Source organism: Octopus bimaculoides, chromosome 8 (assembly GCF_001194135.2).
Source record: "Octopus bimaculoides isolate UCB-OBI-ISO-001 chromosome 8, ASM119413v2, whole genome shotgun sequence".
Classification (NCBI taxonomy): Eukaryota; Metazoa; Mollusca; class Cephalopoda; order Octopoda; family Octopodidae; genus Octopus; species Octopus bimaculoides.
In genome coordinates, this window is record NC_068988.1 from 17,446,298 (window position 1) to 17,464,259 (window position 17,962).

At 36.2% G+C, this 17,962-nt stretch overlaps 1 protein-coding gene across 2 annotated transcripts in view; it reads left to right on the plus strand.

Annotated features, from left to right (window-relative positions):
* The window catches only part of LOC106878173 (uncharacterized), a 1,037,364-nt gene that overhangs the window by 965 nt on the left and 1,018,437 nt on the right, over positions 1-17,962 (plus strand). The window contains exon 2 of one of the 2 annotated variants that reach the window (XM_052969981.1): positions 3,531-3,560. The exons of the other annotated variant lie outside the window; for it this stretch is intronic. Within the exon in view, the coding sequence (XP_052825941.1) occupies positions 3,531-3,560 (30 nt within the window). The remainder of the gene's footprint in view (positions 1-3,530; positions 3,561-17,962) is intronic. 2 annotated transcript variants of the gene reach the window in all.

Genomic DNA, 17,962 nt, shown 5'->3' on the forward strand with positions numbered 1-17,962 from the left:
TATATATATATATATATATATATATATATATATATATATGTGTGTGTGTGTGTGTGTGTGTGTGTGTGTGTGTGTGTGGTGTATATGTATGTATATAAATGTACATATGTGCATATATTTAGTTAGATATATAGATATACATACAACCATGCTCATTAAAAGCTACATAAACGTATATGTATATACATGTTTATGTATTTGGTATAATGACTCTCCTTAGACAACAATATTTATGTATATACGCAATTTTACACGTGTATACATGTTTGTGGACGTTTGTACCAAAACAAACTAATATGAATATATATTTATATATATATATACTAACACCTACCTGAATACAGGAGTGTTAGGAGGTAGTTATAATTATACACATCACCAAGTCGCTTCAAATACGTCTAGACTTACCTGGCCATCGCTACGTGTGTGTGTATATATATATATATATATTATAGCCATACGTACATAAATATACATCCACGTAAATAATTGATATATACGTATATATACTTCAATCGACCTGTTTTTTTTTTCTTCTCTTCTTGTCTAAACATCAGATTTTGCAATTACCTGTATAGCCACAGACACGCCTCCATACACGCGCAGGCTTCAAACATATATATATTCAGGTACTCCAAACTACCTGACACCCTCAAACATGTGCGTATGTGTACGCAGCATGTGTCAACCCGAAACAAGCAAATCTTTTCTCCAGCCGTGACATTCCTGGTTGGTTTTGATACATATTGTACGTAGGAGTAATGTGACCGATGTGAGACAATTAGTTAACTGAGTGCATAGTTGTGTGGTTATGTACAGGTTTCTGTAATACTAGTGTGAAGACTTACTGTAGTAAACCTGGCCTGCTAGATATAATAACACATTCGCCCTCAAATAACACCATGCTGTTTTAAAAGAAATAACACACTATCTGTATGTGATATTGAATATACCCATGCAAAAATTTACAAGTATACAAATAAATAAAATAAACATGTATGTCGTGTCTGGAACGTCTTTCATGTTTGGTTCACTCGATCAGGAGTGACTTAGAAAACTTCATATTCGTATAACATCATTCTATTTATCCCTAACTCACCCACTTCTCTCTTCATTTCTTATTCTTTTTCTCTTTTCTCTCTATCTCTCTCTATCTCTCTCTTTGCTCTCTCTCTCTCTCACTTTACTCTCTCTCTCTCTCTCTCTCTCTCTCTTTCTCTCTTACACTTTCTTTCTTTCTCTTCCTCTCTCTCTCTTTCTACGTTTTTTATATATTTGTTTCCTTTCGAATAATAGTTTTACTTCTTGTCTCTGAGAAATCCAGGTTTGTCCAGAAATATATCAAACATGCATAATAATAATAATAATGATAATAATAATATATATATATATATATATATATATACATCTACCATCAAAATGTACAATCATGCTTATATACATACACACATACGCATATGTTTGTGTGTGTGTGAGTACGTGTGCGTGTATTCATGTGTGTATTTGGGTGTGTGCATATAGATATATATATAGTTTATTCTTAAACAAGATTATTGTTGACACTGATTTCGAGGTGTGGCTAGTTAGTCCATCGTGGCTTAACTGGCCGAAACATCGAAGTCACTGGCAGCAATACCCTTGTTTAAGAATAAACTTGTAATATACAAGAGTACAAACCAAACCTTGAAAATTTCCCTTCAGTACTTCCTGTTTTCACATTTCGCTGTCAGATTACCGTATCTTACACTGTTAATAAAAATAATAAAGATATCGATAAGGCAAAGAAATGAAGAAAAATTATTATTATTATTATTATTATTATTATTATTATTGTTATTATTATTATTATTATTATTATTATTATTATTATTATTATTATTATTATTATTATTATTGAGCTGCCAGAATCAACAGAACTTCTTAAAATGCCTTGTGCTAATTGACGATCCCTGTCGAGATTACCTTTGATTTTGATCTTTTGACCCTTTGATCGATAGAATAAAGTACCTGTCAAGTAGTGGATCGGTGTACTCTACACACTACCTTCCCTCAAAACTGCTCCGCAAGTGCCAATGTTGGAAACCATTAATAAAACATAGGCGGTGAATGGCAAAGTTAAATAGTATCGGACAAAATGCCTTCTGGTATTTCTTTCTATTCAGTACATTATGGGTTAAAATCTGACCGAGGTCAACTTTGCTTTCATCTATCCGATGTTGATAGCATATAGTACTTAAGCGCAGGCGTGGCTGTGTGGTAAGAAGCTTGCTTCCCAACCACGGCTCTGGGTTCAGTCACACTGCGTAGGACCTCGGGCAAGTGTCTTCTACTATAGCCTTGGACTGACCAATACCATGTGATTGGATTTAGTAGAAGCATACTGAAAAAGCCTATCGTATATGCATGTGTGTGTGTGTGTGTGTGTGTGTGTGTGTGTGTCGCCCCACCACTATCACTCGACAACCGATGTTGGTGTGTTTGCGTCCCCGTAACTTAGCGGTTCGGCAAAAGTCACCGATAGAATAACTACCAGGCTAACAAAGAATAAGTCCAGGGATCGATTTGTTCGACTAAAAGGCGGTGCTCCAGCATGGTCTCAGTCAAATAACTGAAATAAATAAAAGAATGAAAGAACACTAATCAAGACAATAGTATTGACTTAACTCCTGCCCCGCTAAAACTGTTGGCCGTGTGCCTAAATTTGAAACAATTGTTATCTTATTATCGTGCTTTAGCACAACAGCTTGCTGGAGAATGTAACAAGTGTCAGCTGTCCACAACAAGAAGATTAAAGTTTACGCTTTTCGTTCAGGCTTCTCGAAATATGCAAAGCATTTGTGATGTTCCACTTAGAACTGCTTTCTATAGATCCACTATCTCCACCAGTTGGAAGAATCGTTAGCACGTCGGACAAAATGCTTTGTGACATTTCGTCCGTTTTTATCTTCCACGTTCAAATTCCTCCAAAATGACTTTGCTTTTCGTCAGTTAGAGTTCAATGAAATAAATACACGGATCGAAGAAATCAACTTATGCCCCCCCCCCCAGGTCTGCTGTCCTTGAGACCAAATTTGAAACCGTTATTTATTATTATTATTATTATTATTATTATTATTATTATTATTATTATTGTTGTTGTTGTGCAAGCTCTCCTTTTGGGATCAATAGAATATAGTGCCACTGAAGAACTATTGTCAATGTACTCAACTTGTTCCCTTCCCTTTGAAATTCCAAGCCTTGTGACAAAATTAGGAAGAATTATTATGCATGTTCTCCATCATATAAATACTTTTATTCTTCATTTAATTTTTTTTTTAATTTAAATTCCGTTATTTTGATTCTTTTTTCTTGTTGCTTTTGTTTCCTCACAGTTTCTTTTATTCTATATCTCTTCTTTTCTCTTTCTCTCTCTCTGCCTCTCTCTCTCTCTCTCTCTCTCTCTCTCTCTCTCTCTCTTCGTTTAAATATTTCAATGTATTAACTATCCGCGCTCATTATTCGCTTTATTTCCTTCTTTTATCTGATGACAGAAATGCTAGACCCGAGAGAAATCCTTACAGGTATTAAGTTTTATGTCTCTAAATTTGAAATCACTAACTTTTTCAACCTCCCGAGATCAATAAAATCACAACCCACTTTTTTCAGCGGGGTCGATCGACCTAATTTACCCCCAATGCACCGAGAGAGCCTTCTTTGTGGACATTTAATCAGTTAAAAATTGCAGCCACATACACTCCCCTCAAATCATACCGTCTTGAGATAAAGGACAAAAACATACGTTGTATAATGTAATTCTAAGAAGATAAGCGCATACTAAACAGACGTCACAACCCTGGTTGAAACTGTACATTTTTACTTAAAAATATGCTCAATATGGTCTGACTTGAGGTTAAACAGCAATAACATTACGCATGTTTTTTTTTCCTTTAATTTGAATTTTAAAATATTAATTAGTGTTTTCATTACGCTCCCTTATTGACTCATTAATTATATTTCATGCTTTCTATGCCTTTATATTTCCTTTTAACTGAATTTACAAGGGAGTTGTCGTTCTTATTGTTGTTGCTGTTTTTATTGCTGCTGTTCATATAATTGTTGTTTAACTCCTCATCAGCGCCTGGATCGAGCTGTGGTTTCATCAATCCCGATAGATCTATGATCATCAGGTTGTTTTTTGGTATGTTATAGTGTCCCTTAGACTGCATTAACACATTGAACAATGTGTCATCTCTTTGAAGATGTTACGGTATGATTTGAGGGAGATTCCGCTGCTATTTCTAACCAAGTCACTAAAATCACGTAGAGGATCCTTGATTAAGCATGCCAAGGATTTATATCTGTATGACAGGTAAAATGTCACAAGTGATATCACCAGAAATATCATGCTATCACTTACCTTCCTTTCACTCTAAATCTTCCCAGAAGATCACGTTAACATAATTGAAAGAACACGCACACACGTTACATATAAAGACACATTCTGTCTCTCCTAATATTTCTATCTGCCCACCTCCCGCACACCCATACACACACACACACACACACATACACACACACACACACACACACACACACACACACACACACACACACACACACACACACACACACACACTTCCTCTGTCTCTCTTTCTCGCTCTTTTTCTGTCTCCCCCTCTCTAGCTAACACAAATTCACACACATACAAAATTAATATATAAATACACGCACAAGTTCACAAATCAATAACATACATAAATACATTCACATGCACAGAAATCAATAGATTTTGCATGGCTGTACAAATGCACAATAGTTGATATATGCATGCAATAAAGAGGGTGAGTGTGTTGCTCTAGTGAAAGTTAGATGAGCACTGCTTACTTATCAAAGATGATAAATATACTTCGTGATAATTCTATTGTCGAAGCAGCATGACATCATGTAGTTGTGGAGTTTGTTCTTAAATTAATCTTACATAGATTGAGAAACAACGATTGAGTGAAACGAGAGTCGTAGGTGGAGAAAATAGCCTAAGTTTGCGTTTATGTTTTGTAGTTATAGAAATGTATATAGAATACTTAGCAGATTCGGCATGATAGCATTATATGCGACAACGGTATCTAGACACACTCACACACACACATGCACACACACACACACTCACACACACACACACACACACATGAGGATGTGTATGTCTACACCCTAGTTTCCGAATCCATACTTCCACAATTTTTAAGACAATATGGGCAAGCACACACACACACACACACACACATACACGGACTTAAACACGCACACACAAATGTGTCTGTGTTTGTGCTTATGATGGGTGTGTCTTTGTTTATGTTTACAACGTTTTTCACTAGACCTTAATCTTGTGTGGATTATGCTAACGCCCCTTTATGTCCAGACTCTTGCGGATCCACTATCAAATTCAATAAACAAGTACCAACCTCACTTACGAAAATAAGTTCAGGAATCACATTGATCAACTAAACGCATGAAGGCGGTGACACATCAAAGCCGTAGTCTAATTCCTGAAGGATTAAATATATACACATCCATTTATATATATATATATATATGTGTGTGTGTGTGTGTGCGTGTGTGTGTGTGTGTGTGTGTCTGTCTGTGTGTGTGTGTGTGTGTGTGTGTGTGAGTATCTGCATGTGTGACACATATATATATATGTATAAATAGATGGATTTTCAAATAACATCTACAGTGTTTTGACTCTGGATTTCCAAATGACAATGTAAACTTCAAATAATTATGATATCCTCAACCAGATGAGCACCTACTTGAGTACCCCTTGTTAAGTTATTATTACACATCAGATGATCTTCTAGCTAAGAAACGGATGTAGCATGGATTTTACTTGTTCACTCCTTGAGTTTGTGTGTGTAAATATATATATATATATATATATATATATATATATATATATATATCGCATTATCGGAGACGAGTTAACAGAGTTTTTAACTCGTCTCTGATGATGGGATACTATTTATTACCCTGAAACAGCTGTGAAACCACCTTTCTATTTACAATTGTCCTACGAATATCAAATTGCCTTGGCCTTGTTATCTTACTTTATCTCGCATATGTGTGTGTGTGTGTGTGTGTGTGTGTGTGTGTGTGTGCGTACGGGTGCGCGCTAAGATATATTAGACGCAGCCACGACTGAATAGGGAATTAGGTTTGCAATCATAAGATCCTGAATTCAAACTGCATTACATAGCAGTTCTAGTGTCATTTATCATTGTCACAATATTCATTCTAAGCCTTATGAGGAACACTGTCTGGACAGAAACTACGTGGAAACCTGTTGCTTGTATTGTGCCCATGACCAAAACCAATTCTACATTGAGCAACTTCGTCTTTCTTTCGGGCATTTTATATATAGTATGATATAATGATTCCAGCTTAGCGGTATGGAGTAAATTAGGAGTGGTTTTTTTTACCACTGCAAGTAGACTTGTGAACCACAAATGGAGGTTGGCTCTTATTCAAAATATGTTCTAGCGAAAAATAGAGCTCTGCTAATGCAGGATTGTAGTATCGGATTCTCTGGAGTCCGTCTATAGATTAAGGAGCAAGTATGCATAAGACTTCACGTTAATTCAATCTGATTAATTTGTACTTCCACTAGTTGTCTTCAACCCATTGTTTAGTTCCTTTGCGTATCATGAATAATAATGGAGACAAATCATCTTATATGATGATAATAATGGTGACGAGGATGATGATAATGAGTAAGGGGAAGTTGGTGATGATGAAGATAGTGATGATAAGAATGATGATGGTGATGATGATGATGGTGATGATAATGATAAGAGTGTTGATGGTGACGACGATGAATTTTTAAGTTCATGGATCAGCCAGTTGACTGTACGAAATTATCTGACTAGTTGAATTAACGTGCAATTGGTTGTTGGTTGAGTATACCATAGAGATGTGTAGTTCAATTCTGTATCAGCGTAACACAATAATAGAAATAAGACTACATCTTTTAATTACAGGTAGTGCTCATGACTATCTCCCATACAGTTTCTGTTTACACACTTGAATTCACGTATGATGGGTCGGCATGAACTTTTGATGAAGACACTTACCGAAGATGTCACGCAGAGGGATCGAACTAAATGTGTGAACTTCATGAGTAAAAACGCACAACATAACTATGCCTCCGTCACTTCCGCGCCTACGTATTCCATGTACACACACACACACACACACACATCTGTCGTAGACACTCACAACCAATTTCTTTTTCTCTCAGTGTCTTACTTTAGAATCTCTCTTACCACACGCAGCCTTCCTATCTTTACATATATGCATGTATGTACATACATATATATATAAACACGCTCACACACACACACATACATACACAAACACACACACACACACACACGCACACACACAAACACACACACACACGCCGCCTCCACATGCGTATTCACACACGTACATATATAGACACACACATCATATTTACTGCGTGTCTCGTTGTTTGTTTGCAATTTCTTTTACTGAACACGTCTATTCTAAATGTTTTCTTCCTTCTCTCTCCTCTCTCCCTCTCTTTCTCTGTCTCTCTCTCTTTCTCTCTGTCTCTCTCTCTCTCTCTGTATCTCCCTTTGTCTCCCCCCCTCTCTCTCTCTCTCTCTCTCTCTCTCTCTCTCGCTGTCTTTGTATTTATCCCTGTATCTTCCGTATTAACAGTAAAATATTTCGTTCATTTATCTATAATATTACATGTACAATTTTTTCGTTTATTTCATTTTTCTTTCCTACACACCCTCACTTACACACACACATGCACAAAACATTTCTTTCTCACTCATCATCTCTCTCTTTTTTTACCCCAGGATCTTTCTACATGCTGTGCTTTTCTAATTTTATTCTCTCGTAACCTGTTACTGACACGCTGTTTTTGCCTCTAACCAACATTCTTTCTTACTCTCACTACATCATCACGTGCATCATATTTCCATTCAGATTTTACCCCACTTCCCACTACGCTACAGCCCTCCTGCTGCCGAAACTTAAATCTTAGCTGGAACTTAAATACCTAACGAATGTTATGGTATTCATACAGAAGTAATCTTATGAGTAAACGTCACGGCTACCTAGTTGGTGGGATCGTCTGTTCGTTGGATATTAGACATTTCAGTACACGTTCTGCTCTTTGAGTTCGAATATTGCCACGAACAACTTTTCCATTCATAATTTTGATATCGATAAATAATGTGTCTAGCTAAGATTGGGGCGTGTGTTCGTATTCTTTTTATTACTTTCGGAAGAATCGTTAGCACATCGGATGATAACCTTAATGGCATTTCGACAGTCTTTATGTTCTGGATTCAAATTCCGTCAAGGTCGACTTTGTCTTTAATCCTTCGGGTTCGATAAAAAAAGTTACAGTTGGGCACTGAGGTGGAAGTAATAGTTACTGGCCTTGTGCTAAACTTTGAAGCCATTATTAAATGGGTGAGTTAGTAGAATCGTTACCACATTGGACAAGACAAATAATGTTATTTTTATTTAATCGGTCTTTACGTTCTGAGTTCAAATTCCACCGATGTTGACTTTGCCTTTCATCCTTTCGGGGTTGGTAAATTAAATACCAGTGAAACACTGGAGTCGATGTAATCGCCTAGACCCCTCGCCACAAATTTCAGGTCACGTGCCTTCAATAGAAAGGATTATTATTATTATTATTATTATTATTATTATTATTATTATTATTATTATCATTATCATCATAAGAAACACATTATAATATTGTGCCATTCTATATTCGACCCGTAAATGACAGTAAGGCTACACATGTCTGTGGGATTCTAGGTCACTTAAACGCTCATTTAACAAAGAAGGATGACATAACCTTTGACCTCAACAACTCAACATTCTTCCTCGCTGTAGAACTTAACAGAGAATAGAGAATACATGTCTTAAATAAATAAACTTGCTTTTGGTTCAATTTTAATACGTGATATTCTGGTTAAAAAGTATTATGTATGTATATATGTATATATGAACGAATGAATGAGTGAATTGATGAATGAATGAATGAATGAATTTTCCACCGACTCATATATCGCTAAGTGCAAGCGATACAGTTGAAAATAAGGAGGTCTCTATTTTACACGAGTGACACAGAATTATTTATTCAATGAAAATACTAACCGTTGTATAACCCATCGCAAACATAAACAATGTTGCTATTAGTAAAGATTACTTGATATGAATTAACTAAAAATAAATATATAAAAAAGCCAACATAGATTTTTTAACCTAATAAATATACAATCATTATATTTATGTCTTAACCGAAATGTTAAAAGTATGTACAACACATCAGTACGAACTTTCTTCCCTATAGAGTAAGTCTCAGAAATGTTATAGTGTTAAATATTGTGTTGCATTTTAGTTTGATCTCTTCATTACAATATCGTTCGTATTTGGGTGATTTCGGACTTCTTTGAAATGAATTAAATAAAAACTAATTATATACCATCGACAGTTATATACAATCGACTTTACTTTCTTCTCATATAAACTTGTAGCCATTTTTATTCACTGTTACATGGTATAGTTTGGGGGAGAAGTTTGCACTTGTAATCGTTTTACAGCACTTCAAAAATTACTCGTGGGAACTTAGTCTCAAACAAGATGACCGAATAACTACAACTGATTGTCCTCCACCAAATACACCCAACAGCTGGGAAGTAATGTTAAACAGGATGACATGCAAGAAAAAAATGTTTCGTCCGATAGGCTTCTGTACGGTAACTGTTTAATACATTTTACCAAAATGGCTTTCATTGATGCGAGTCTAAGGCAAGTAACACTTGCCTAAAGTTTCAGTCAGTGGGAACGAATCCGAAAATATATAAATGGAAAACGTCTTGCCCACACTCGTTTCCTTCGGCTATTTACTGAGGTGAAAATGCGTTGCAGTATATTACCACAGCCCTTTAATGTTCTGATTTCAATTTCGCCGATGTTAAATTTTGCCTTACGTTCCAACGAGATGGATAAGAAAAAGAAATCTGCATTAACTGATGCTGACTACCCATCCTCCGCCCATTTACAAAACTTCTAGCTTTGTGCCCACATTTCAAATTACTTGGGGTGTTATTTTGGCAGAATTGTTTAAGCATCAGAAAAAGATATCTTGTGATATTTCTTTCAAATCTTTACATTCTGAATTCTATTCCACCGACGTCGACTTCGCTTTTAATTATTTCGACGTCGGTAAACTAATTATCTGCTGAGTACTATGGCCGATGTAATAGATTTCCCTCTTCCCTCAAAATTGCTAGCCTTGTACCAAAAATTTTTTAATTAATTTTTTGTTTGGCAGCCTCTTTAGCCCGCCGGACAAAGTGTTTAGCGGCATATCGTCCGTCTTTATGTTCCGAGTTAAAATTCAGCCGTGGCTGATTTTTGCCGTTCATTCTTTTAAGGTGATTAAAATAAGTAACTGTTATCGACATGCACCGCCCCTCAAAATTGCTGATCTTTCGCTAAAATTTGAAACCACTATTATTATTATGTGCCTGTAGTAGAAAGGATTATCATTATTATTATTATTATTATTATTATTATTATTATTATTATTATTATTATTATTGAGTGAGAGAGCAGTGCATGCCATCAAAGTGACACTGGGGTAAAATATACGAAGCCTATTATATCCATCATGACTACCCGTCTGACAAGGGTACACCAAGCACATGCATCACGATCAACAGATAAGAATAGCATAGGTTATCCACAATTTGAATTCCTCAACTACCGATGGTGGGGAGCCCTAAAATGAACGATTAGAATAGAAACTGTAGAATTTAGCAGAAAATTAGCGATAGAGAAGACTAGAGTGAGGGAAATCTAGTTAGGAACTCAGAAGAGACACTCTGTAGAAGCATAGTGACCGACGTGGTGGCAGTGAGATTGCTTGTAAACCAATTCTTCAACACCAAGCATGAAGGTTGTATTGTCAGGGTTAGGTCGCGAGCTCTAAAGCAGGAGAGAACGAAAGCCGTTCGATGGGCCCGGGTAACCGAGGCGCAACGTGGTAATAAAACTACAATTGGGTCTTTCAGAGGTCGGGACGTGGTGCGTGGTGGCCCGGCGGCGAAGGTGAATTTCACTTCCTACATCGATGGCATCCTGCGGCTTTCAGCTAGGGACGTGGATTTCTACGAAGTACCGATAACAGCTGAAGACATATATGACGCATTGGCTAGTTGCACGAGGGAGAGGTCACAGGGCTTGGATGTTCTGCCCTTCGAGCTTTATATACATATGCCAGACTTGTTTGGTAAACTTTTGGAAAACATCTACCGCAACTGGCAGCAGAATGGGAGAATAAGCTGAGGTGTGGTGCGGTTACTGAGAAAGGATCCGAACAAGGGTGACATTGTCGATAACTTTAGGCCGGTAACTCTGTTAAATGCACATTACAAAATTTTGGCCAAAGTGTTAGCAAAAAGGTTGGCGCTTGTCGTTGACAGACTGGTGGGTGATGCGCAGACTTGCGCTATACCCAGCAGAACTATACATGACAACCTCCACCTCACGTGATAGATCATAGAGAGAGTTAGTAAAGAAGCAGTCTTGGGTGGAGCCCTGGTCCATTTGGATTTATTGAAAACTCTTGATAGGGCCGACCACCTTTACTTGGAGGCTATCCTCAAATATTATTATCATTGTTATTATTATAAAGGCGGTGAGCTAGCAGAATCGTTAGCACGCCCAGCAAAATGCTTAACGTCCTTACGTTCTGTGTTCAAATTCCACCGAGGTCGCCTTTGCCTTTCATTCTTTCAGGATCGATAAATTAAGCACCAGTCAAGTACTTGGGTTGATGTGATCGACTATCCTCTCCCAGCAAAATTGCAGGCCTTGTGTTATGTAGTAGAATGTATTATTATTATTATTATTATTATTATTATTATTATTATTATTATTATTATTATTATTATGTGGTGAAAGTTCACAGCTTGGTTTGCTGGGCATGATGGAAAGTGTCGGCTGCCCACAGCCAGCAGACTATTGTGACACTTGTTTACTGGTCACGCTTCAAGATCCCTGCAAAAATTCTTGCAGTTCCAAGCAAAGTTGATTTCGTGGGTATTCTACCTTCACACTTGCACCGATCTTTTATTGTCATGCTGGTACTTGAGTGATTATTATTATTATTATTATTATTATTATTATTATTATTATTATTATTATTATTATTATTGAGTGAGAGAACAGGGCATGCCATCAAAGTGACACTGGGGTAAAATATACAAAGCCCAGTATGCCCATCATGACTACTCGTCTGATAAGGGTACAACAGGCACATGCACCACAACCATATGTGCACGACATGGCGATCTCATATCAAGATAAACAGCGCATGACCTCGCAGGTTGAGTAGCCCATCCCGCTAAAAAGGTCCCTGAATAAGGTTCGTTTAAGGATGTTGAGCAAAACACTCATGTTTCCAAAGGTGAATTATTCAAACCCAAAAGAATTCCTCTCAACACATGGCTATGATGCCTCCCCCACTACTTCTGCTCATGATCAGAGATGCACATATCGTCAGCCACCAAGGGACATGCTCAACTGTTTAAGGTCAAACAACTGACAAGCAAATCTGTGGTATTAAGCAGAATATTTTCTGTAGCCCATTTTTTATACCAAAACAAAACAATGTACATGATAACATTTCCAATCAATTAAGATCGGAAACCGTGGGAGCCACTACCTGGTACCGCATATTATTATTATTATTATTATTATTATTATTATTATTATTATTATTATTATTATTATTATTATTATTATTATTATTATCATTATTTACATTATTATTTACATTATATTCATTTGGATCTCCAGAAGTTATTATTTTGGTAAGATGATAACGATATTTGGCCTTAAACTAAATGCCACATAATATTTTTATTCATTCGTCTGTATTAGTTGAAGTAGAAGAATTCTAATGTTGTGTCGTATTGCCCCATGGTCATTTCCGAAAGGGTAGATTAATAGCTATGTTGCTATGTTGCTTACAACGATAAATAGTAGTTAGCATGTATGAGATGCAGTGTGACAATCTTGACATGTGCTTTCTCCGTTGTCAAGCCTATTCGTGTACGTCTGTTGATTCTGATGGTGGACATAATGGAGGCAGAAAAGGTGATCGCAGTGAATGAAGTCGCTTGCAGTCAATGATACAGGCGTCAGAAATACAACGAGGTCGACACTTAATCTAATATAAAAATCGTCTAAAATAATTGTCATTGCAACAACAAGAGATGGTCGATATAAATGATGGCCTTATACTATACCTTAAGCTATCTACTTGGTTCCTCCATTGTTTGCAATCCAATCCTCTACGGTGTCAATGCTGATTTCTATCTTTCGAAACTGATAAAATAAATATCACTAATACATTGCAGTCTGTTCACTTAAATGAATTACAAAAACGAATAAATTACAAACTCAGTCACGTATGTAAGCTGAACTAAAAAGCATTATTATTAATATTATTGCTGTTGTTGTTGTTGTTGTTGTTGTTGTTGGTGTTGTTGTTGTTGTTGTTGTTGTTATCATTATCATCATCGTTATTTATGGTTTCTTTTCATTATAACTTCATTTCAGCTGCCTTAGTACCGGGCATTCTCCGGAGGCCAAGAGTAGCGAGGGCACTTTTGTTTTCCTATGCATGCTAAAATTATCACCACATTCATTCCATTTTAAATGGAGAGTGCTCTCCGTAGTTTATGGGCTGTACCCATCAAGGTTATCTTCTGTAGCTCACGGAGATTGGAGTTACCAGGGAGTTGCTCAATATACTTCTCAGCTCCCTTCTTTAGCATTCCCAACACACCAATTACTACTGGTGTTATCGTAGTACTAAGCTTCTACATTTTCGTGATTTCACTTTGCAGATCTTTCCAGTGAGAAAGATTTTCGTATTCCTTTCTTGAGACATTTTGATCTTATGGGACAGACATATATATTAACAGACAAGTTCCTCTTTTGTAGTCCTTGATCACAATGTCTGGTCGATTAAAGTCAATTTTTCTGTCTGTTTGTATTGGTAAATTCCAAAGGATGGTGACGCCCTCACCATTTACTACATCCTCTGGATGGTGCCTCTACCAATAATCATGGGATTTAATTTTGTAGTACTTAGAAGCATTCCATGTTATTATTATTATTATTATTATTATTATTATTATTATTATTATTATTATTATTATTATTGTTGTTGTTGTTATTTACTTTTAATCTCCATGTTTGTTGCTATCATTTGCCGAGACATATCCAGCGTCCTAGCGCGAGTGAGCGATGAGAGATGTTACAGTATGACTGAAAGCTTGGGGAGGAGATGTGTCACGAGCAGTTGCACAAAAATTGCTGGCCAATAATAATAATAATAATAATAATAATAATAATAATAATAATAATAATAATAATAATTATAATCCTTTCTGCTATAGGCACAAGGCCTGAAATTTTGTGGGAGGGAACTAGTCGATTATCGATTACATCGACCCCAGTGCGTAACTGGTACTTAATTTATCGACCCCGAAAGGGTGAAAGCAATGTCAACTTCGGTAGAATTTGAACTCAGAATGTAAAACTAGAGGAAATGCTGCTGAGCATATTGTCAAATTAAAGATCCCTCTGGATGGAAAAAGTCGAAGACACTCCGTGGGATTCGAACTACATCTTTTGTAAACATGAGAAGCGTTCTACCACTGGACTAAACCACTCGTTTAAATTTCTCTTTCGTCTAGTAGAACACCTGTCATATTTGAGATGTGGGTTCGAGTTTCTTTAACGTTTTCTAAGTGATTTTACTCCCACTTATACGCTATTACTTGCAGTTTTATCTGCTTCGAGATCCACTGTTCCAAAAAAAAAAAAAATTAACTTTCTTTCGAAGTTTATCAAAATACTTATAACGACAACTAGTTTAATTAGTGTTTGTGGTACCTCGTTTTGTGTAATTTTAGACTTAGTAATAGCTTATACTGGGTGGCTCAGTGGAGTTCGATAATTGTAGTATTTATTTTCATATCGTATCTGCTAATTGCTTCCAACTTATTAGGCGTGCGTATGAAAGAACTTTAAATGTCTTGTTTCAAACATTCAGTATTCAAAAAGAAAAAGTAATAAGATAAATCATAATCAATGCCATAATCCAATTCCACTGTTCTCACAATCTCGCAGAGAGTCAATCAACAGCAATGTTATTTTACCAAGGGCAATAATTTCTATATTTCCTTCTCTCCAGATGACTGTAATTCTATCAGATCATAGCCATAAAGGCTAGTCAATAATTTAGTTTTTAATTAAGTGGCAGTATCGTCATGTAAATTACCAAAGATCGTAATTACTCTGAAAATCTCAGCCACGGGAGAAAGAGAGTTTTTGATTACTCGTTTATTTGTACTAACTGTCCATATGCCGGATTTCAAATTATGTGACCTGTCTAGCTATTTATTTCTCACACATTTAGAATGGACAGCCATTTAAAACGAGAATCTTTATTTTCCAATCCGAATGCCTTGCTATAAAAATAAATGCAGAAATCTTTTTGTTTTTATTCATTCATTTATTTCTGAGAGCAGAAAAACACGGTTGGTCAAATGTTAGCTTTTACATGGATGGCATCAATGCTGTAACAGTAGCGTAACTTGAGTGTTTACCGCCAGAGGCCGCACTTGTTTTCGCTTCCATCTCCCCACTGGACCACACGCCTTTACAAGCTTATACAGGTGACCTAAATTTCCGCCTTCATATGAGTCGAAAATATCCTCTCCAAATATACTCTACCCTGTACTGGAAACAAAGAACTCTTTCAAAATTGCCAATGCATACGTCTCTTGAATTTTCATTTGTAGTAATTAATATTGTTATTGTTATTGCGTTACTATTTTTCATGTTACAAAAACCCCTCAAAATCAGTCATAAAATATCAATGGCAAGAAACCTTACGACACCTCTTTGTACCTTCCCACCCAAACAGATCCACATCTCATTGGCCAGCATTAAAAAATCCATAACCATGTGTTGCCTTCTTGCATTTCTCCTTTTATCTCATACCACATGGTGAGCGTGATATGATATGGATATTGCTGAGGCCAGTATTGGTGTTGCGTATTTAAGTACTTAAAGGCTCGAGTGATAAAGAACAATAATTAAGACGAAACGAGCAGCAATATATATGCATATGTATATATATATATATATGTGTATATATGTTAGTGTGTGTGTGTGTGTGTATACGATTTATATATAATTACTGATAAAATTACAGCATTACAGCAGGGCTGTACGATTGTAAGGAAATATGAATTCAAACACCACAAAACATGTGTTAATTTATACGGTAACTGCCTTAATTGCCTGCTTCCTTAGACTGAATGAGTCAAGAGACCATGTTTTCTGTTTTTCCCCATATACGTATGCACGCATATATAAACATAAATATATATTAATGCATGTATGTGAGCGTGTATATCTGCGCGCGAGTGTATGTGTATGTGTGTGTGTGTGTGAATGTTTGCATGTTTTGGAGTTAGTTGTTAGTATTATGTGCGTTGAGAAGAATCACTGTTTAGGAATTAGTTCAAACTGACACCGTTAATGACCCCCCGAAATGACCATGACGTACAAGATTATTGAGTGTCTTTCAAAGTTGCGTGAAACGTGTGCAGAATCGATAGATTCCCCACTCAGCTGAAAGCTGCTGCCGAGAAAGAAATTCACCATTCATAGTTTTATAATACTAGTCAACATATGGTTGTAAGTAGATAAACATTGAGGATATTTAAATAGACTGTTGTTTTAGATTGTCTTTTGTTGATTTTTGTTTGCTTTTACTGTTCATTTTTTTCTTTTATTTTCTTATAAGAATATTCTACACATGTGTTAGCGTGTACGTTGTCACATAATGTTAAAACTTCACGAAGATGAAATTTGATTTCTGGCCATTAGCAGTGTGCATGATCTTGCTGAGATAGCGTGTTTATATTTCATTCATAGGCTTCCAAAAATATTTCTAAGTTCACTTGTTTCTTAGCCATTCAGAATTCAAGTACATCATTTACAGTCAGCATACTCGTTGATACACAGTCCTTTAAAGAAGTGAATAAGACAATCTCTCTTGTTATCGTATGGATTTATATTTCATTTTCTTAAGCGCCTGCTGTAATTCTGTGCGGAGGTTATAATACAGGAGTTAATGTTTGTAAAGATTTGATTTGACCAAGATCGATACCTGTTTGTTAGTGTATATAATACAGATGTTTCTGTTTCCGTGCTGGTGAGATAAATATACTTTTTCTTGAGGCGTAATACAATGACTATAAATAATGATCATTTATATTTACAGCCAGTGAATTCTGGCCATGCTGGGGCACTACCTTGAGATGATTGTTTTATTTAAATTGACTCAATTTTATTTTCAGCGGGTTGCTTATTCCAACCACTTCTCTGATTTCTCTCAGTTTGATGTATGGTCACGTAAAGAAAGCTCTACCGGTTGTCAAACAGTGAAATGCATGCATACACATGCGAACGAACACACACACAACTACACATACAAACACAAAGACACATGTAGACGAACTTATACACACATACATACATACACATTCATACACACACACACACACGCACACAGACACACATATATAAACAATTAGAGCGTGGAAGGTGTTTATAAGCCATTTAAGAAACACACAAAAACGGTTAGATCCACTTCAACATTTAAATTTAATTTGCCAAAATATTTTCGTCGCTTGGCGACCGTGACCTGTTCACTGACAAAATTCCGTGCTGCAGCGAACAGATCGCGGTCTCCAAGCGACGAAAATATTTTGGCAAATTAAATTTAAATCTTGAAGTGAATCTAACGGATTTTGTGTGTTACTTAAATGGCTTATAA